Source organism: Microtus oregoni, unplaced genomic scaffold, assembly GCF_018167655.1.
Source record: "Microtus oregoni isolate MIOR12 unplaced genomic scaffold, Mior012 000005F_ref0000423, whole genome shotgun sequence".
NCBI classification, from domain to species: Eukaryota; Metazoa; Chordata; class Mammalia; order Rodentia; family Cricetidae; genus Microtus; species Microtus oregoni.
The window spans coordinates 56276137-56297540 of NW_024543064.1; the positions used below are offsets into that span (position 1 = coordinate 56276137).

At 41.2% G+C, this 21404-nt stretch overlaps 1 protein-coding gene across 13 annotated transcripts in view; it reads left to right on the forward strand.

The window, feature by feature from the left end:
- Positions 1–21404, forward strand: part of Elavl2 (ELAV like RNA binding protein 2) — a 157168-nt gene that overhangs the window by 128676 nt on the left and 7088 nt on the right. For all 13 annotated transcript variants that reach the window (XM_041652266.1, XM_041652256.1, XM_041652264.1 and 10 more), the window contains 2 exons: positions 14569–14722; positions 18197–18422. In XM_041652266.1, coding sequence (XP_041508200.1) covers positions 14569–14722; positions 18197–18422 — 380 coding nt within the window. The remainder of the gene's footprint in view (positions 1–14568; positions 14723–18196; positions 18423–21404) is intronic.

The following is a 21404-nucleotide window of genomic DNA, read 5'->3' on the forward strand; positions in this document are numbered from 1 at the left end:
AAAACCGTAAACAGTTTTCAAAGAAAGCATTTGCTGTCAGCAACTTTAGTTTAGGACCTTTCGACCCGTAAACTGAATATTTCCCCCGTAACTACGTGAAACCAGTATATAGGTTTTCCAAAAATCTGCTCGGATTTTCAGGAACATAGATTTGTAAGACATTGTCACAACTGAAGAATTTTTTTTCTGTGTGTTCTTCACTAAGCACTGTGTGCATTGTCTGCAAACTACCCAGGCCCACAAAGTCAAGTGAACTGTGAAGGTGAAGGCTAAAACCACCTCTCACCTTTGTACTCTGTTCTCTGCGATCAAGGAACATTGATTGACCAACAGCAAAGAGGATACTATTTGGAAGGTTAATTACAGCTACTGAGTGTTATTGATGCTATCAATCAGTGAGGCCCAAGGAGAGGGCCTGCTGCCAGATCATTCTGTGTAATTAAATACCACAGAATGGGATTCTGAAGGTGAAGCAGGTCTGAAGAGGACGCTTTGTCTCAGAACAAAGGCGAAGGTGCCTCACTCCCCTTTCACTGCCCCTTTCTTAAGCTTCTGGATATGTTCTAGAAATGGCTGTGGTACCGCTCTTTTGTGCTGTGAAGGTTGTCATGTATTCTATAAAAGCTCTCTTGTAAAATCTTTACAACAGACACAGAAAAAGCGTTAGGAGTACAGTAATTATTTTTTATTAAAGCAGTTTTGGGGAATATACAGCTCAGGTGTCTAATAGACGTTCGGAGAATGGAGGATCTCATCTTTGAATGAGAACATTAATCTTGCAAATCAGTTCATTTAAAGAAAGCTTTCCCATGGTTATGCTTCAATGTCTGATCATGTTAGAGAGAGAGAGAGAGTTGAGAGAGAGAGCTATCTTTGTAGATTTAAGTCATCAAACACTCAACAATGTTTCATGTTATCCCCATTGGTTCTGGATAAATTTCTCGCAGTCATATAACTTCAATCACGTCTACAAAAACCAGGCTGGGGAAAGTCCTTTAGCTCTGGGGAAAGCATTCATATTTTATATACCCCCCTGTCATGCACATGAATGTCTTCCTTACTTTGTCTCATTTAAAGGCTAAGTGTTGTAGACAAGTCCAGCAATTCTCTTACAACTGGTGGTAGCTTGGTTCTAAATCACTCCATCCTACTACTGATCTTGAGGAATGACAGGAGTTCTGGCAACCTTCATTTTAATTTGCTTATTATTGTTTTAAACGGTTGCACAATTTGTACTGATTGAGGCTACTGTAGACAGGCTACCTTGGAAAGAAAATAGTTTTGTAACTGTTTACTTGAAAATGTATATACATGTACTCATAAACTGAGTTACCTCATATCCCCAAACATTGACTTGGATATTGTACAATTTACTAACAATAAAAGAGAAGGTGCTAAAGTTGTATTTATTTTTTAAAATTTTACTTTAATTACTTTTGTAAATGCAGATACTTTTTAATTAAAAACAGTATGTGTATTGGGAAGGGGGCATGCACATGTCAAAGCATGCATGTGGTGCTCTTGGGACAACTTGTAGGAGCTGGTTTATTACCGTTCACCATATGCATTCTGGGGGATTTACCCACTGAGGCATCTCTCTGTTCTGGGTAGCAGGTTTTAAAATAGGTATCTGAAGGGAAATTGTTGGGAAAACTTGTCATGCGTTTAAGTGAGGAAGATAATTTGTTAGGAAATTGTCTTTGGTTATATGGGATAACTATTTCAAATAGATCGTGGCAGTGGTTTTAAGAGTCTCATGTAGCCCTGGTTGGCCTGAAAACTGCTGTGTAAACTTGCTAAACTGGAATTGAACTTAATTAACCCTCCTACCCCCTCTTTTCAAAGTATTGGGATCACTTAAATGCTTGGTAGAAATGATTAGAATATGTTCAAGAATCCTGTTATTTTTAAACCTTAAGTACTGTTGGGGACCAGACCAAGAGTTGTAGTGGCATTCCATTTGTATTTTAATAAATAAGGCTTGCCTGAAAAGTAAAACAACCACACTGACCAGCCTTACAGACCAGACAGTCACACACACACACACACACACACACACACACACCTTAAACCACACTGGCCAGCCTTACAGACCAGACAGTCACACACACACACACACACACACACACACACACACACACACACACACTTTTAATCCCAGTAGCCACACTAACTTGCCATAGAAACCAGGCAGTAATCCCAGAACTAGAGAGGAATATAAGATGGGAGGAGACAGCTCTCAGTCTTTGAGGTCTCCTGGAGGCAGGATCACCATTTTCAGATTGAGGTCAAAGAAAGAGCTAGTGGCTGGCTGCTTTGCATTTCTGATCTTCAAGTTGAACCCCAATATTTGTCTGAGTTTTTATTAATTGTGCTCCAAAGAGTAGACTCTGAATAGTAAAGTTTACCAACATCATCATCATCATCAACACCATCATCAGCATTAAAACAGAGTCTTGCATGACTCAGATTAACTTTGGATTTCCCGTGTAGCCAAGGATGACTTGAGTTTCTGATCTGCCCTGAGGCTTCAAGAATGCACCACAGTATCCAGTTTACGTGATACTGGGGACTCGTGCATCCATGGTAGGACCTCGTGCATACTAGGCCACCATTCTACCAACTACCTCTACCAATATCTTTCTTTAGCCCAGGTTAGTAGCTTTTAGTGTTACCCTTTTCTATCATACCTGTGCTACCCACTCACCCCCAGCAAAGGGACAAGGATAAACAAATATAAAACTCTAAAAATTGAAAAATAATTGATTATATTATCATGGCTATACAGTCTTAGGCAGGGAATATCTGTGAGTAATTAAGTGTTCATTTTGTCAGCCTTTTGAGTGTAGAGTGTGTTCCAGTTAACTTTGCGGAATGTTGGAACAACTTTTAGAATAAGATGAAGCAGTCTGACTTTGACATGGTTACTTAGGGAAGACAGCACTTACTTTTATATGACCATTATTTGGATGTTAGTTAAGTGAACACAGAGAGCAGTGGACCGGACCTGGTTGTGTCCCTGGCTTTCTAAAGGGCTGTGCAGTGACTGCTGAGATAATAGCCTTCTACAGAATGGTTTTATTCAATGAAGAAAAGAGAGAATCACACAGGAGTATTTGGGACGTGGAAGCTTTGATATGACACCCCTTTTGCAAGAAACTTAAATCTGAAAATTACAGAAGTGTATGTATTCTGTCAAGTAGTCACCTTTGACAGAATAGATTCATAGGGAAATTCTCCTAAATCTAGCTGTATGTTCTGCATCTAAGCCCCGTTAGCCAAGACCTGATCATTGAAGGGACAAGAAAGCAGACTTGGCTTGTTCTCCCGAGGTCCTTGGTGACCTGAGGGACATACTAAGCTGTTCACAGACCCACACCAAGGTGAAATTTCTCTACAGGTTTTCCTGAGCATAGAGACAGGACTAGTTTACTCTTGTTACTGTATGTGTAAATAGGTCAGAGAAGACCTGAGTATCTGAACTAATATCTAAAGAAGTGTGTCTGCTAGTTATAGAATAGAAAGAAACTTGAGTAGATAGGATTAAGTTAGACTTTGGCACACTTATGTCAGTCACTCTTTTTGTCTAGGTCACCATTGGAAAATGCCTCTTATCATCTTATTCTGCCCTCCCTCCTTTGCTCTTGTGAGCTGTACACTGATATACTTAAGGCCCTAGAATCCGACCTCAGCTCACAGTTTCAGTGGTACCAGTATTCTGTCTGGGCTGGGCTCCTTACCCTTCACAATGCAGAGCTCACTCCCATCTCCATGTCTTCTGTCCTCTACTTATACCAACACATATCTCTGCCTTCATTTATCAGTTTTATTTGATCATAGAAGTACTTGTTTGGCTTATTTATTAAACTAACAGTATCCTTGTCTCCTGCTAGTGGTTTGCCCTGTGGGGATCCTTGTTAGGACACACATTCACATGCTGAAATGTGGAGAACCCCTCAACTCAAGTACAACTTAAAATGACATTTTTGGTACTTTAAAAAAAAACATATTGTTTAAATTTGTTCTTATCCTGGAATGTCTAGAGAAGCTAAATAAGAGGGTGAATCCAAAGACAAACACATGGGCATCCTCATGAATATTAACCTTCATCAGGCGATGAAAGGAGACAGAGACAGAGACCCACATGGGAGCACCGGACAGAAATCTCAAGGTCCAAATCAGGAGCAGAAGGAGACGGAGCACGAGCAAGGAACTCAGGACCACGAGGGGTGCACCCACACACTAAGACAATGGGGATGTTCTATTGGGATCTCACCAAGGCCAGCTGGCCTAGGTCTGAAAAAGCATGGGATAAATCCGGACTAGCTGAACATAGCGGACAATGAGGACTACGGAGAACACAAGAACAATGGCAATGGGTTTTTGATCCTCCTGCACGTACTGGCTTTGTGGGAGCCTAGGCAGTTTGGATGCTCACCTTACGAGACCTGGATAGAGGTGGGCAGTCCTTGGGCTTCCCACAGGTCAGGGAACCCTGATTGCTCTTCGAGCAGATGAGGGAGGGGGACTTGATCGGGGGAGGGGGAGGGAAATGGGAAGCGGTTGCGGGGACGAGGCAGAAATCCTTAATAAATAAATAAATTTAAATAAAAAAAAAAAAAACCTCTAACGTTGGGTGGGTGCTGCAAAGCTCTGTCCCTTGCAGGCATCATAATACATTGAAGATACGGTCCCACAATGGATGTCTGTAGGATTTATCTTTTTCTTAAGATTTAGCTGAACTTTTCCTCCAAGTGAGATTTTCCCTGCGGGTCCTATCAGCCCATCTCTGCTTGTTGCCCATGACTCTTGCATAGCTTCCTCTCTTCTCAGGCCTTAGGGAGAGAGATTATGAAGGCTCTGTACCAAAACTGGCGTGCTGAGCTCTTCTTGCTTTTGTATATATTATCGCCAGCGTAGATGACTCTATGTTTAAGCAGCTAAGGTTACTAAAAACAAGCACAAAGTCTTCACCAAGCCACCATGGTAACCTGTTGACACTGAATTAGAGACATACTAACATTCATGTACTACTACATACATATGGCCTAAGACGTTTTTGGAGATGTATTGCAGCAGTTAGAGATGTCCTCTGTCCAAGTTTCAGAATCTTGAAAGAGCCCTTAAGAAGCCATTATTGGAAAATGGCTTACTATGTAGTGGAAGAAGATATCTTGATTTCTGTAAGACAGTTTATGATGTGGGAGTGATTTCTTATTAATAAAGAAACTGCCTAGACCCATTTGATAGGCCAACCCTTAGGTAGGCAGAGTAAACAGAACGGAATGCTGGGAGAAAGAAGCTGAGTCAGGGAGTCGCCATGATTCTCCCACTCCAGACAGACGCAGGTTAAGATCATTCCTGGTAAGCCAGCTCGTGGGCTACACAGATTAATAGAAATGGGTTAGATCAATATGTAAGAGCTAGCCAATAAGAAACTGAAACTAATGGGTCAGGCAGTGTTTAAAAGAATACAGTTTCCGTGTAATTATTTCGGGTAAAGCTAGCCGGGTGGCGGGACACAGCCCGCCGCTCCGTATTTCAACAAGTTTAACTCCTGTTTTCTCAGGAAGCATAAATTCCAATTGGGCATTTTTTTTTTTTTTGGAAAATATCACAACTTGTTTTTATTTATTTGTTTTACATCCTGACCACAATTCTCCTCCCTCTTTTCCTCCCATTCCATCCCCACTCTCCTTGCCACCCCCCCCACCCCTCCCCACCCCCCGTTTCTGTTCAGAAAGGGGAAGGCCTCTCATGGGCATTAGCAAACCATGCAGCGTCAAGTTGTCATAAGATTAAGCACCTCCCCTTGTATTTAGGCTGGGCAAGGCAACCCAGTATGAGGAATAGGTTCCTAATAGCCAGTGAAAGCATTAAGAATAATAGCCCCTTTTCCTGTTTTTAGGAGACCCACAAATAGACCAAGCTACGCAAGTGTCACACATAGGTAGAGGGTCTAGGTCAGTCTCATGCAGGCTCCCATGGTTGTCTGAAAGCTCAGTCTCTGAAGGGACACAACTTCTCATCATCATCTTGGAGAGGTACTTTACAGGTAGCTTCTTCCCAAGTCCCTGAGTTCTGTCCCCTCATCATATACTAGAGTGTCGCCTTGGTGGCCGACCCGTGAAACAGGCATGCAGTTCAGAATCGGTTCAGCCCCATAGGAGCTTGAAACTTGTATAGAAGCTCTGAGCAGTAGAGAAGCTCTGGGCAGTAGAGAAGCTCTGGGCAGTAGAGAAGCTCTGGGCAGTAGAGAAGCTCTGGGCAGTAGAGAAGGTCTGGGCAGTAGAGAAGCTCTGGGCAGTAGAGAAGCTCTGGGCAGTAGAGGCTCTGGGTAGCACTGCAGACACCGCACACAGAAACCCTGACACTAAGTACCAAGGTCTCCCTTTAAATGTCTTGAACATTGCCGTAGCATATTTATGTATGTTCCTCACCACAGCCCATTTGGACCCTCTCTTAGCTTATATGCTTGAATGGAATTGGTTCCACTTAATCTTGTTTGGTGTCACATTCAGAGGCTGAGTTTATACCATATGTAATAGGAAGTATACTTGTGAATTGGTGTTTTTAAACATTTATGTTATTTTTCCTTTTATGTGTATGGGTGCTTCTCCTGCATGTATTATTTTGCACATTGGCATATGGTGCCCACAGAGGCCAAAAGAGCATGCTGCATCTCCTGGAACTGGAGTTCCAGACCATTGTGAGCGACCATGTGGGAGCTGGGAATTGAATGCAGATCCTCTGGAAGAGCAACAAGTGCTCCTAATGGCTGAGCCATCTCTCTACCCCATATTTGTCAATTCTGCAGTTGCTAGTTTGCTTGGCACAACCCTTACAACAAGTGTGCTTTTGTTTTCTTTTGTCCATTCAGTGTTTCAGTTATTATCTTACACTTAGCTATGTCTTTATGTTGGCTAAGGTCAATTGCCTTGACTTTTACTTAATGAAATTTAAACTGCTACGATGCTGGGAAGCCTCCATAGTGTAAACAACCAGTGTGTCTTTCTTTTAAATGGTGTATGATTTTCAAAGAGGCAGATGTACTTAGTATAGGAGAACTTGTATTATAGGTATATTTCAATTGCTGTAAATTGGTGAAATGTCAAGATTCCTAGTTTTTCTCTTTTTATTCTGCTGGCCTGCCTCCAAAAATTAATTTTTTTCACACATAGCCTAAATTTATCTTGGGCATTAATAACAGAAGAAATTCAGTACTTGTGCTTACCAAGTCACTCCCTTTAATGTGTTCGATATTTTTAAAATATGTATTATTATCATTATTGTGTATGTGCGCACACACGTGGAGGTCAGGGGACAGCTCTGTGGGTCGGTTCTCTTCCACCATTGTGTGGATTAAAGGGACTGCACTGGCGTTATCAGGCTTGCATGACAAGTGCCTTATACACTGAGCCCTCTCGCCATCTGTGTTTTGTAGTTCTTATATGTTCATAAGAGAACATTTCATTTATCAAAGCAAAGTTTCATAACTTCTTACGGAATCTCTTCAGGTATCTCCTTGGCAACGGCTGCTCATCCTCTTATTGACTGGTATTTTACCAGTTATTTGTGAGTACAAAGGCTGTGTTTCAACAAATGGTATAATGAAGAAAAAATGCAGGGACAGAGGAGTCACTCTGAATGGATCACCCGATTCCCCTCTGTGTCTTTGCACAAGCTACTTGCCCTTCTGTGTCACAGCTGTCTTTTCTGAGTGTAAAGAAGTAGAATTAAATGATAGCTGTTTTCTTTTTATTCCAACATTAAGCCCCACTCCTACCCTACTAGCACCTTATGACTCTGATGAAAATTGTTTCTTTTGGGGATTTAAATCCTCAGTTTAGGAGCTAAAAACTTCCCATTAATCATGTTTAATAGAATTGTCAGTCCCTTCTGTTGGTAACACTTCCTTTGAACTTTTGGCACTCCCATTTAAAATTTATGGCTTGTCTTAACTTCTTTTAAACAAAATTTAATAAACTCTCCAAGTTAGTACATGATCATGGCATACTGTCTTCATCCCAGTAAATGTGTGGTTGATACCAATGCATGCAAAGTAGTATAATGGTTATTTCCTTTTTTCAAAGAATCATGTCACTAATAAGACAGGATAATAGTAGGCTTGCCCTGTTTCAGTCAGTAGGTTTTGGTTTTTAGAGACAGGGTTTCTCTGTGGCTTTGGAGCCTGTCCTGGAACTCAAACTCACAGAGATCCACCTGTCTCTGTCTCCCGAGTGCTGAGATGTTGGGCCTGAGCCACCACCACCAGGCTCAGTCAGTATTTGAGAGACCAGCACAATCAGTTCACTGTAGGTACAGGTAATGAAGCATGGGATTTGGACTACAGTGCATGGGACTGGCAAGCATTGGCTTTTATGTAGTAGTATAGATGACATCTGCAGAAAGTTGGAATTGACTGAATTATAGGTGAGTTAGAACAGCTTTTGTTCAACATGGGAAGCAGCGAAACAGGAATCTAGGGAAACTGTAATTTGAATTTATATAGAAAAGCTAGGCAGAGCCCTAAGTATAAAGGTCCAAGAAATTTTAAGTTACTCCAAAAGCAATTGGAAGTGCTCCAGGCATTTTAAACAGAGAATGACACCATCAAAAGTATTCTCTGTTATTTCTGAACTCAGTTGAGTTGAAGCAATCATTATTAATCATTGAACAAGTCTTATTTTAAATCAAATTTGGAGTTCTGTATTTTTTCCACTAGTGGTGTTTTCTAACTTCTGTATCATGGAATATCAAAGGTAACTACACTAATGGGCTTTTATAAGCCTTTTGCTAGAAGTAATTGTTTTCTTTAGCCCCAACATATTTGCTGGACCCAGCCTTAACTCCACTCTGTCAACCTCTCTCATTTGCTGCCTGTGAGAAAGCATGCTCTTCTTGAAAACGTAGTTTAGGATTGCCATCGCATATGCTTGGTGTGTGTTGAGGGGTGCCCCTGGTAGCATTTTGCATGTGGAAGCTGATCAAAGCCCACCTCTTCCCTTTGGGTACCTTTAAAGTCTGTGGCCTGAATTGTGTTCAGAGGCTGAATCCCTCAGTATGTGTTCTAAGTCTCTCAGGAAGAAGCCACACAGCAACCAACTGTTTAGCCATGGTGCTGTCATGACTCCCACTTACTCCAGCAAGAGCCAACTTGGATTTAGTGATAGGTGCTTTTGCCGATAGTCCCAGTCCTTTCACTGTATGATATGAAGAACAGTTCACTTGGAGAGTAAATGGGCATAATTATGACCTTTCCTACTCTTTTCAGTTAGAAGAAAATGAATAAGGCTTTTAAAAAATGTCTAAAGTGGCAAACATTTAATTTTCAAGTCTAATGTTTGTAGTTCTGGGTCAGTAGTTGACAAATGATAAAAGTTGTTCATTGATGATCTTGTCGGTGGGTTATTTCTCAGATGTACATGGTGTTAAAAGGAAGGGATTGCTTTGTTCATTTGTGGATCATACCACTTGAATCTGCCCGTATTAGCATCACTGTTTCCGATGTTCCTGTTGATGAATCAGAGATAAGGCAGTAGTGCTTTTGGACAGAATTGTTTCAGATGAGCTTCTGTAGACTGCAATAATGTCTAAGATACTAGGCTTCACATTTAATGAAGTATCAGTTCTTACCCAAGGACATTTTTCTTCCCTTTAGTTCTGTGTATTTTGTTTAACGTGCTTCTACTAGTAGCTCACTCTTAGTATATGTGTTACTCATATTTGCATGTTTAATGTGTAATTAGTTTTAGCTGCTGATGATAAAGAAATGGGTTTTTAATTACAAAGAATATAGTGTGTTTCAGAGTACTCTGTTTTTGAGACCTTATTACTTTGGTAAGTTTTTTTTTTTTTCTGTTTGTCCAGCATAGTCTCATTTGTGACGATCACTTTTGGAAGCCATTGGCTACAGGGTCTCTGTGCCTGCTGCTTCTCCCTCCCTTCTGCTTCCCTCAAGTAGCCTCAGCATTGCTTGCCTTGGTTTATTATATCACTTGTAGGCTTGTGAGAAATTCCAGAATAAACCTGAGTTTTAAATTGCTATCTTGGAAGCAGATTGGTGTTCAGTTTTTGTACTCCCTGTATCATCTTTAAATATTTAAATTGCAGACGCTCTGGCTGCCTCTTAAATTAGATCCTTCACTTAGTAGTTTTGACATTTCATAACCTTGTTCCTCAGGCATTAAATATTCACCTGTTTAAATGGCACTGAAAATTTAAAATATAAACCCATATATTAATCCAGTGACTTAGATTGGAGATCAGCTCACATTTGCAGAAGGAAGAAGCTGTTGGCCCCTTCTAGGACATATGCTAGAGATTCATTGTATTGAAGTATTTCTAGTACAGAATTCAACTGGAAAAGAAAACCCACTTGAGCCGTCTCTGAGGGAATTTAGTTTTAAAGACCCACAAGGGTATTTAGCACTTTGAGGATGGAGACACCCTGTGTGGGTTGGTGCACAGGCAAGGCATCCATACAGCTCCAAATTCACAGCAAAATCTGAGTGCTGACCGCTGCTAATGATTACTAGGTAGGTTGGGCTGATAACTGATTTAAATCCCCACAGTGAGCATCTTCATCCTTCTCCAAGGATCTGAAGTGTACTTTGTATTTATAATCCTCTGAGATTGAGGAACTGTTTTCCTTTTCTTGGAAGGCAGAATGTTGTCAACAGTGATATTCCTGACAGAGCAAAGGGGGCTGCTTTAATTCTGAGAAACTTACCTGGTGCATTATGGGAGAAGGGTCAACACAGCCTTTCTTCTTGGAAATTTCTAGGGGTAGTATTTTTATTTTTATGGCTTAGAGTGTGAAATAAAACTAATTTTAATTATGATGTACAATTTCTACATTTAATCTCAACTGGTGACCACTATTTTTAAGAAAAGCTACTTTGAAAGACATTAATGCATATGACATAAAAATAACTGGTTTAGTGACATCTTTTCTGCTATCTTTGCTTAGTTTATGTATGTGTTTTAAGAAGCAGTCTAGAGTTGCTTAAAAATTCCGAACCTCTTACAACAAGTGAGCTGACACGCTAGCTTCAGTAGTGTGACACTGTGTAGAGAGAGTTGGAGCAGGAGAAAAAGGCACAGAGCCGAGAAGATCAGTTGGTGAATCCAAAACTCTGTAGCAGCTGTGTATGACCTCAGGCATGGGATTTGAATTATCTTTACCTCTTCCGCCAGCCTTAATTTTTTTTTTTTCTGTGCCCTGCCTGCCTCAGAAGATAGTTGAAGGCACAGAAAGAAAACTATTTGATCATGCTTTATATCTGACAAAAACCTAAGTGTGAACATGATTACATTGTTAAGCAGTGCTTGTTACCATCATGGGTTTCAGTGTAACCCATTATCTCTGTTCTACATATAGTAGTGGAAACCAGTTCTCTGACAACGTTATAGAGAAACGCTGTCTTAAGATTTGTCTTAGAGCTTTTAAAACATAATTTGAAATTAAATAATGTAAATTTAAATGTGTATATTAAGCCTGCTATGGATATTCACACCTCTCAGACCAAGCACCCACAACGCTGAGGCAGGAGACTTGACCTAATTCTGAGGCCAGCCTGGGCTAAAGAATGAAGTCCTATCTCAAAAGCCAAACCAAACAAAGACAAAAGCAAGCAAACAAAAGGATGGGCATTGAAGGCAGGGCAACTGATCCAGTATACTTTCAGTTTTTTTATATAATCACTAAATATAAGCCCTTTATCCTAAATATATCTCAGGATAACTTAAAGCACCTCACCCACACATGTCGGAGATGTACAAAGCAGTGCATGTCGCTGTGGGAGTGAAGGACTCTGGAAAGCCATGGTGGACTCAGTTACTCTGAACTTAATCGTGCGTCTTTCTTGACGCATTCAGATGTATGTAGAGGTGAATCATCTCCATAGCACAACCACCCTATTTTAGACTCTTAATGCCATGCAAACTAAAAAGTACTTATTCTTAAGAACTACTTTTAAAAGTAAAATTCCGCAGTTTGTGTGATGTATTAGGACTTGGGAGTTTGTCCCAAGTTAACAGGGTCTTCAGTTAATTGAATCTAGCTTTGAACTAGGCTCACTGACTGGAGAATTGTCACTTTTTACTACTGTGACTCTCCCTGTGTATCCTAAGCTTGAGCCTCCTGACTGCTTCTCCGTTAGCCTCTCACTCATTGACGGTGCATAAATGCTTGTGACCGCCCTGTAGCCCATGGTGAGTGGCTCTTTCACAAAGAGAGCATTTCAGCCACATGGTCCAGAGCAGAGTGACTGCTGACGGGCTCCCTGCTGCATAAATAAAGCCATAAATTTCTCAGTCTAGAAGTGGGGCAAGCGCCGGATTGTGTAGCCTCCTTAGATGATGACAAAGCAGTCTAGAAGAGAGCTTTGGTAGTCATGTGTTCTCACAAATTCAAACATACTTTAGTGGCCGTGGGACCATAGGTACAGAAGTCCCAAGGATGGATTTTTGCTAATATTATTTTGATCACTTCAAGGTTTCCTCCCCTTTTCCCTTTTCTTACGAGTGTTCATCACTAAGTAGCTAGGTGCAGAGGGAAAGAGTGTATGTGAATATTTTCCCTTTGTTCCTGCCAGATTCCTTTGTATAGGACAGGACACTGTAGTGTGACTGTCAAATTAGACCTTGGAACAGCATCTGTATTTTCACTTGTTAGCAAACTGATAAGAATAGAGGTATTAAATGTAAGGGGTAAAAGATAACCAAGAACTACCTAAATTAATATAAAACACAGCCTGTGTTTTCTTCTTTTCTTTTATTTCCTAGAAAGTTATATTTAAAAGTTAACAAAGAACTGCAGGCATAAACCAGGAAGAAAATGTTTGAGGCTTTAGTTACGGAAATATTAGTTTTGAGCAAAGATTCTATATTAGAGAAATGAGGATGATTAGAGGTGGGCGCTACTAGGTAACACAATCAGGCAGAAGTAATCATATGTGTTAGTCTAGCAAGTCAATCCCAGAGTTAGGTGTGCTGGCTCTTTTTATGAATGATGCAGTAGACAAGCCGTGTTACAAAATTTCTGTCCATGTAGTTGGCCAGTCCTGAAGAAATCACAGGCAAACCGAAGGGAATATGATGAGGAATCACTTAGGGGACAGGACACGTAGCTGTCTCAGTAATGCTTATATGATGGGCAGATCTGGATGAGATGATGGAGTATACCATAAATGCATGTAGTGCTGTGGACTCACATCATCCATGAGGGATCAGCATAGATTCTTGCATTGACCACATGCTGGTCATTTCTAAACATTATGAATCCGGTTATGAGCAAGACCTGAATAGTGATGATTATAAACTAATACAGGCTTTTTGTCTTCCATCTTGTACAAATTTGGAATTCTTTCATTAAAAGACTTTAAGTATAAGGAAGGCAGAAAGACTGTGAGAGCCAAGGGAATACTACAGGGCTGATACACGTAAGAACTCACAGACTACGGAGATGCACAAGACCCTCACAAGTTCAAGCTAGACAAATCCCAGTGCGGAAACGGGAAATAAGCCCATGTAATTGGTACCTGCTGGGAGAGGGAAAGTCACCTTTATCCAGTGGAGTGACATTGGGTATATCAACTACTCCAGGCCAGGCCTTATGCTCAGGAGGATTGGCCAACACAGAAGGGACTCCCTGCTTATCTTCATGGGTGCTTCTGTCATCAGGATGGTGTGATTTGTTGTCTTATTTTGAGATAGAGAAGGAACATGGAGTAGAGTGAGTAGAGAGGGTGGACCTGGGAAGAATTGGGAGAAGGGAAAGAATAAGATGAAATTATATTGTATGAAAAATTTTAAAAAAACTTAGAGGTTTTTTTTTTGAGAGAACGTTAAATAGCAGATAAAGTCATTGAAAACACTTGCTCTAAAAATGAAGGTTATGAAAACTTGTAAATGAGAAGACAGTGGATCAAGAAGGTTATGACTCCTTAGTGTATTTAAATCTCTGGGAGTTTGTGTAAGTGGCATCGACAAAAATTATAAGAAAAGCTTCACGAATGTTTAAGTATTTTTAAATGTATACCACCATCTCCAGAGACAGTATAGTATGGAAAACAAGTCATAAGAATGCATCTGATGACTTCAAAATATGTTAACTAGGAGTGATTGCTCCCACATCTCTTGCTTCCTGTTGGCCTGCTCCCCTTGGTGTACCATGCTGTGTGTGATATTGGTGTGCTATGCTGTGTGTGATACTGGTCTGGTTCCGCTGGTGTGCTGTGTTGTGTGTAAATGTTCGTCTGCTCCCCTTGGTGTGCTGGGCTGTGTGTGATACTGGTCTGGTTCCCTTGGTGTGCTGTGCTGTGTGTGGTACTGGTCTCATTTGAGACCTCACAGATGCGCTTGGAGTAGATCTTCTCTTATTCACACAGAGAAATGGCATTGTCTTCTTGTCTGAAATGCGCCCCCGTCCCCATGAATAAACATCCTACTTACATTAAGGCCAGTGTTTGCTCTCTGCCCCTTATGGAGCAGTTATCCAGGTAGGCATTGAGTTTCTGAAAGGAGTGAGTATATCAGTATGCTTAACCGTATTCCCCTTTTCAGGTTTCCTATGCTCGCCCAAGCTCAGCTTCTATCAGAGATGCAAACTTATATGTCAGCGGGCTTCCGAAAACAATGACCCAGAAGGAGCTGGAGCAGCTGTTTTCACAGTATGGACGCATCATTACTTCTCGCATTCTTGTCGACCAGGTCACTGGTAAGTGGGCAGTGGTTCTGGATAGTCTTGTGCTCTCTGATGGGCAGATTCTGAAATAGTCTGTCTCCTCACACAGCAGCCTTGCCTCTAGAGCACATCAAAGGTGTATGTGGGCCAGAAAATGCAATTTTCTGCTGGAATTGTTCATAAATGTGCATGGACAGAAATAGATGGTGGAGTGGAGTGAGCAAGCTTGAGTCATTTCCACCCCGAAGCTGCAGGTTTGAAGCCTGTTTCATGGCTTGTAATAAACTTATAGATGCTATAATCTTCATTTTCAAGCCTCTGTGTGAAAGAAGCCCCTGTCTTCCTTATAAGCAATCTTTATTTTTGTGAAAAGCGAAATTCACTGCAGCAGGATGCAGCTGGTACTCTGAGTGAGGATGAGGCGGAATCCACTCTGGTGATTGCTGTGGAGGCAGTTTTCCAGGGCTCTGCTGTGCCTGCCACAGAGGCCTGCGTAAGAGCACGGAATTTTGAGTGGTAGCAATTTGTTTTATGCCTAATGCAACTTTTGACCAAATGAAATGAGAATAAGATGTTCATTAAGACTTTATACATAAGGAACACTTCTGCCAGCACTGCTAGCGAGCAGAAAGCTGCCGATATGGATTGCATTACAGATTTCTAGATTTTCTATATAAAAGCAACACTTGTCCTTTCCAAAACAGAATAAAAATAGAGAAATATGAAAAAGGAGGGGGCGGGAAGTCACCTGCAGGGCCTTGTTTCCACGCCAGTCACATTGTAGTATCGTGTATCCTAATGTGTGGGTTTTTAGTGTAAGAAAGGGGCAGATTAACCCCAGAATAAAAATCAGGCCACAGTTTTCAGCTTCAGTTGTGAATTTGGCCGGAGTGGTCTGCTCTTCAGTTCTGTGTTGTTATTGGCTTCACAGGAAGTGCTCTTCTGTTCCTAGACTTCTGGGTAGAATCAACAGTGTGTACCCTTGCCTGGGAGAATGGCCTGTAGACTGTGCTGCCATGAGAAAGTCTGAAAGTGTGCAAGAAGGGGCGTTAGCTGCAGTAGCTCTTCCGTTATCCCCCCGATTCATTCTAACACACTGTGCTGTATTGCACACAGTTTGTTAATGGGGCTAAATAAATTTCCAAGCATAGCCAATCAAACAAGATTTATTCTAAGCAGAAAATACCTTTTTGTTCATAGCATTTTTTTTTAAACAGAATTTTGTAGTCAACAAGAAGTTGGTGGACTTAGAGTAGGCTTAATCTGTGACATCGAAATTGTGTCTCTTTTCTTTAACAATGGACCTTCCGGAGTGTGAAGGATGATAGGTGGTCATTCTTAGTATGTCCTGAGTGTGGCCCATGCCTCCGGCACCAGCAGCCTACTGTAATGTTGCTAGAACTACAAATTCTGGGGTCCTACTCCAAATGTACTCAATCCTGAGGAAAGGCACCCCCCTACACACTCACACTGTTGAGAATAGGCACACACACACCCCACCACACTCCTGAGGATAGTCCCCCCCCACACACTCCTTAGGATAGGCACCCTCCATAGTCCTTAGGATAGGCAACGCCCCCCACACACATACTCCTGAGGCTATGCACCCCTTCACACACACACACTCCTGAGGATATGCACCCTCAGACACAGACACTCCTTAGGATAGGCAACCCCTCACACTCCTGAGGATAGGCACCTCACACTCACACTCCTGAGGATAGGCACCCCCCTACACATACACACTTTAAAGTAGTCCCACCTGTGAGATTGCCATTTTTTAATCTGTGCTTTTCTAATGGAGCAGCCATTAGAATAAAATTTTAGTATTTTATTTTACTTTTTTCCCTGTGTGTTGTTCTTTTTGCCCTTTATTTTTCCTTTTTCTTTTTTTCCCCATTTTTCTTTTTTGGAAATTCAAGAGATCTCTCTCTCTCTCTCTCTGACCAACCTGGCATCTCACACGGTAGCAAACCACCTGCTTCAGCCTGCTGAGAGCTGGAAATATGCTAGCTGGGATGATAATAGGAGCCAGTAGGTACATGAAAGGATATATTTATAATTATATCTTCTTCATTTAGAACTTTAAGAAAACACCTACACCGTCCCTGAAGCCCAGCAGCTTGTTATTCAGCCATCAGGTGTTTACTGTGGACACTGCACATCGTTTACACAGAACAAGACAAAGTGATTGAGTGTATCGGATTAAGCATACATGTAGAAAATGCCTTATTAACCTTAGAAAATTCTGAGCCTTCTCCAGGTGTAGTTGTAAGGCAAACAAACCTCCTTTATTTTTGAGGTTGCTCTAGGTCAAGATGGTCCAGGTTTTCTCAGTCGACCCTCCTTTCTTCCCTGGCCCACCCACTTAGAAGTATCTACACTTTCCTATCGGCTAGTCTAAAACCCATCCTGTGAGTATCTGGTTAGTTGCCAAGAAGGCATTTCTCTGCAGCCACTTACGTTGTGTTGACCAGCTGTGATTACCTGCTCACCTGCCTGTGACAATTAAATGGGATGAGCTGAGAGTCACATGCTGCTGTTTCTCGTAAACTGGATAAGCCTCATTCATGCCCTGCTTTGCCATTGTTGTCAGACAGGGAATGGCTCTCCACGGTTAAGAGCAGTGCTGGAGGTGCCAGGAAGCTTGCGGTCCTACTGATTTAACTTGGAAAATCCAGGTCCTCTTTTACCTTTTCCCCCGTGCAACATTACTTCTGTAATATATAGCTAAAGAGAAGCACGGCGGAGCTCAGAGGATGTGAAGACCCTCTTCAGCGTTTTTTTGTTTTTGTTTTTGTTTTTTTTTCGCATTTCTTTTTTGTTTTTCAAGAGAGGGTTTCTCTGTGTGCCTTGATGGTCCTGAATTTGCTCTTTAGACCAGGTTGACTTCAGAGATCCGCCTGCCCGAGTGCTGGGATTAAAGGTGTGCACCACCACCGCCTGTCTAGGTTTTGTTTTATTGAGAGACTTTCATGCTAAATGATGTGATAAGATGAATGTATTACTTAGAATTTTAGTTGAGCTCTATCTGCTCTCGAGTGTCTTTAGCAAATGCTTGGTTTGTTTTTTATTTCAAGGGAAGAGGCTGCCTTTCCAATAGCATGCTTTGAGAACCAGAACTCAGGCACCAGTTGGTGCTACTACAGAAAGCACAGGAGGCAGGAAGGAATGCAGGGGAAAAAAGCATGGGTTTATGTACTTTTGTGATTTCTTGGCTTCTTGACAAGCACATGATCAATAGTGAGAACTCACATTGTATAGGTCATTTCGTGCGTTTATAAAAACCACAGAGAAACCCTGTCTCAAAAAAAAAAAAAAAGGTGGAAAATTGAGATTCAAAGTTGAATTGGTGAGGTAAAATTTTCTTTCTGATGTGATTTTTGTGGCAAATGTTATATGTGGGTGAAAAGATGTTCGTGAGAAGGAAAAATTAATTTATCCTTTCTTCTCTTCTTCCCCTCTCCTGCTCCCTCTTTCCCAAATCTTTACTTAAATCTACCTTAGGCATATCAAGGGGTGTAGGGTTTATTCGATTTGACAAGCGGATTGAGGCAGAAGAAGCTATCAAAGGCCTAAATGGCCAGAAACCTCCTGGTGCCACAGAGCCAATCACTGTAAAGTTTGCTAATAATCCAAGCCAAAAAACCAATCAGGCCATCCTTTCCCAGCTGTACCAGTCTCCAAACAGAAGGTACCCAGGACCGCTAGCTCAGCAGGCACAGCGTTTTAGGTAAGTCTGGTCCAGTTCTCGAGCCTAGCTACTAAACTGGAGGAGAATGTGCAGGTTTACTGTCAAGTAATTGTATCACCAAGATCTCTGCTTTGAGTTTGTCATTACTGTTGTTTTCTTTCTTTCTTTCTTTCTTTCTTTCTTTCTTTCTTTCTTGTTCTCGCTCTCTTTTTCTTTCTCATTAATGGGCACGGAGAAAACATACTTTGGGAAATATGAACTTTTGAAGGTGAGGACAAGTAACTGTAAGAGCTGTTCTCCTCAGAAGTGATTTTGCCTCCAGGAGACATTTGACAAAGTGTAGACTCATTCGTGATGGCATAATTTGGGTGGAGATGTGACTCACATCTAGTGGGTAGAGTCCAGAGATGCTGCTACGCATCCTGCAGCAGACAGGATACCCAGCAGCCACAGGTGTCTGGACCCAAAGCCCAGCTTGAGAAAACCTGACCCACAGACGGTGAAGTCTGACATGCTGTTTTCCGTTTGAGAAGAATTTTTGTGTTTGAGCTGTTGAGCTCTTCCGGTTAGCTTTGTTTCATAATATAGACATTGTTAAAGATATTGACCTATGTGAAAACCCCGAGAATCTAAAAGTGGGCCCCATCTCCTTTGTTAAAGTTTAGAGGTTGACAAACTTTAGTTGTAACAGTTTAGAGAAACAATATATTAAATTTTTCTGAGTCATGGTTTTTGCAACTATGCCTCCTCTTTCTTTCCCTTCTCCTTACCATCCCCCTCTCTTCTCTTTCTCATTTTCTTTGTTTTCAGCTCTTTAAAAATCTAAGTCATTTTCAGCACCATACAGAAAGTAGTGGTGGTCTGTGTGCTTATTCACTGAGTTACTGATGGGCATATACCCCGGTTCTCAAGTTAGCTAGTCCTTGAGCAAACAACCAGACCGTGAGTCATTCCGAGCATATCGGCGGCATGTGACAGAAGAATGTCTTGACGTTCAGTTAGGAACAGTGAGCTTGAGATTTTTATGAACAAGTCACCCAGTTTTTTTTCCCAGGATGTTGCAAATACTATTTGACCACGCGGTATGGTATAGCCACATTTCATCTAACGCCCAAGGTAATGTTTTGTAATAGCTACATGTAGATCCTATTTTCTTCCTGAGACGAAATAGTTAATTAACCGATCACATAATCACAAATTTTGTAAGATAGAGGACTTAACTTACTTGTTTTCTAGCCCCAGAATCATAGATTTTCCCCATTGGTGTATTGGAGTGTTGAAAAGAGAAGAAAAGAAAAAAAATATCCTAAAAATATTTAAGTATATTACTTAGGTGTAATAAGAAATTTTCCGTAAATGCAAGGTTGAATTCCTACTTAAGTTGGCATTCTCTCTGGGAGAATGAAGGTTGTGTTGACGAAGGCGATGAGCTCCCTAGTTCATGGAAGAATTAAGAAAAACAAAATATGCATCACCTTTGACCTTGGTTACAAGCAATGTCCACTGAAGGGCAGGGCAGGAAAGGCCGGTGTGCCATCTGGCAATTCTTCTGCAGAAAGAACTCTCATAGCCGCCCCCCCCCCCCACTTCAGTGCCTGCTGCACGCCCTCTCTGGCATCTTTCTTGACCATTTACTTGTTGGTGTTTTTAAATGTAGTACAGTTAGACTCCAGTGAGTTTTAGCAGTGTTTTCTAGTTGTCCTTCCCAGTTAGTTTTAGTTTGCTATTAGAAGAAAGCTGTATTGCCCTAGATTGATGTTTTATGTTTTCGATTAAAGCTGTAATTTTGTTTTGTTGCTATTTGTTAGAGGAACCCTCTTAGCCTCTTAAGACTAGGCCAGAGGACCCATAGATAGCATTGAGACGCCTGATACACTGGCTAGGACATATGTGGGCAGCATGTGCTGGACGTTGGGCACCACAGCACCTAAATCTTCCTGCCCCTCTGTACATGCCACGTACCTTTTATTTTTTGATGGGGTAAAGTTTTCCACGGTTGTCCTCATGATTAAATTGAAAACTTTTAGCTTCTGTCCATCTTACAATACAAAAAGTCTTTAAATAGTATATATTATCATGACTTCTGAGGTTCTTTGGCCTTTACAGAAAGACAATGTAGAAGAAGGGCATAAGGGGCATTAGTTGAAAGGAAAACTTGGCAGTAGTGATGAAAAGTACAGTAAGTGGAGGTTTGAGCTTGGAGTCCCAGCTATTCCAGAGGCTGAGGCAGAAGGGTCACTGGGAGCTGTGCACTGGATTGTGCAGTGCTCTTATTGTACTAAGTTTGACACCAGCTGGGCAGCCACAGAGGAGTAGCTGCCACCAGGTTACCCAGTGAGGGCAAAATGGGAGCCATCAGGAATTAGGACAGATTTTCTTTCCTCAGATCCTGTCCTCTCTCTCACCTCACTGTTCATGCCTATGCCCATCACCTCTGTCTGAGCGGTAAAAATATGAGCTACCAGTGTGCAAGAGGATCTGTTGATCCTAGACTATGTTTTGGAAGAAGCTGAGTCTTCATTTCTACAATCCAAATTTATCCTGATGTGTAATTGGTGCTCTTTAAAGGTATCTTTAATTTGGCTGTCATTACCTTGAATTTCCCCGTGTTTTATCGATGAAAGTCGATCTTCTTTGAGCTTTTCAGACACTTGAATTAAGAGCTTGCAGTTTTGTTGGTACCTTGATCTTTTCTGTAGCTGAGGTCTATTTACACAGTTATTTCTTTATAACATTTGTTGTTCTAATGCCTTTGCTTTGAGTTTGCCACTGCCCAGTATGAATTTTAGAAAACTCATTGTGTATTTTTAATGTTATCTTGGTACCTTGACAGCTGAGAGAGGCTGGAGAATACAAGTTACATTAACAGTAAAAGGCTTTTCAGTACTCATGAAGATTAAAAAAAAATAAATAAAATTCCATGTAATAAGGATTAACTTTATAAGTGGACTTATGAGGTTTATGGATCAATCTGTATTAATAAATAGAATTATTTAAACATGAACACTGCTAATCTGATGG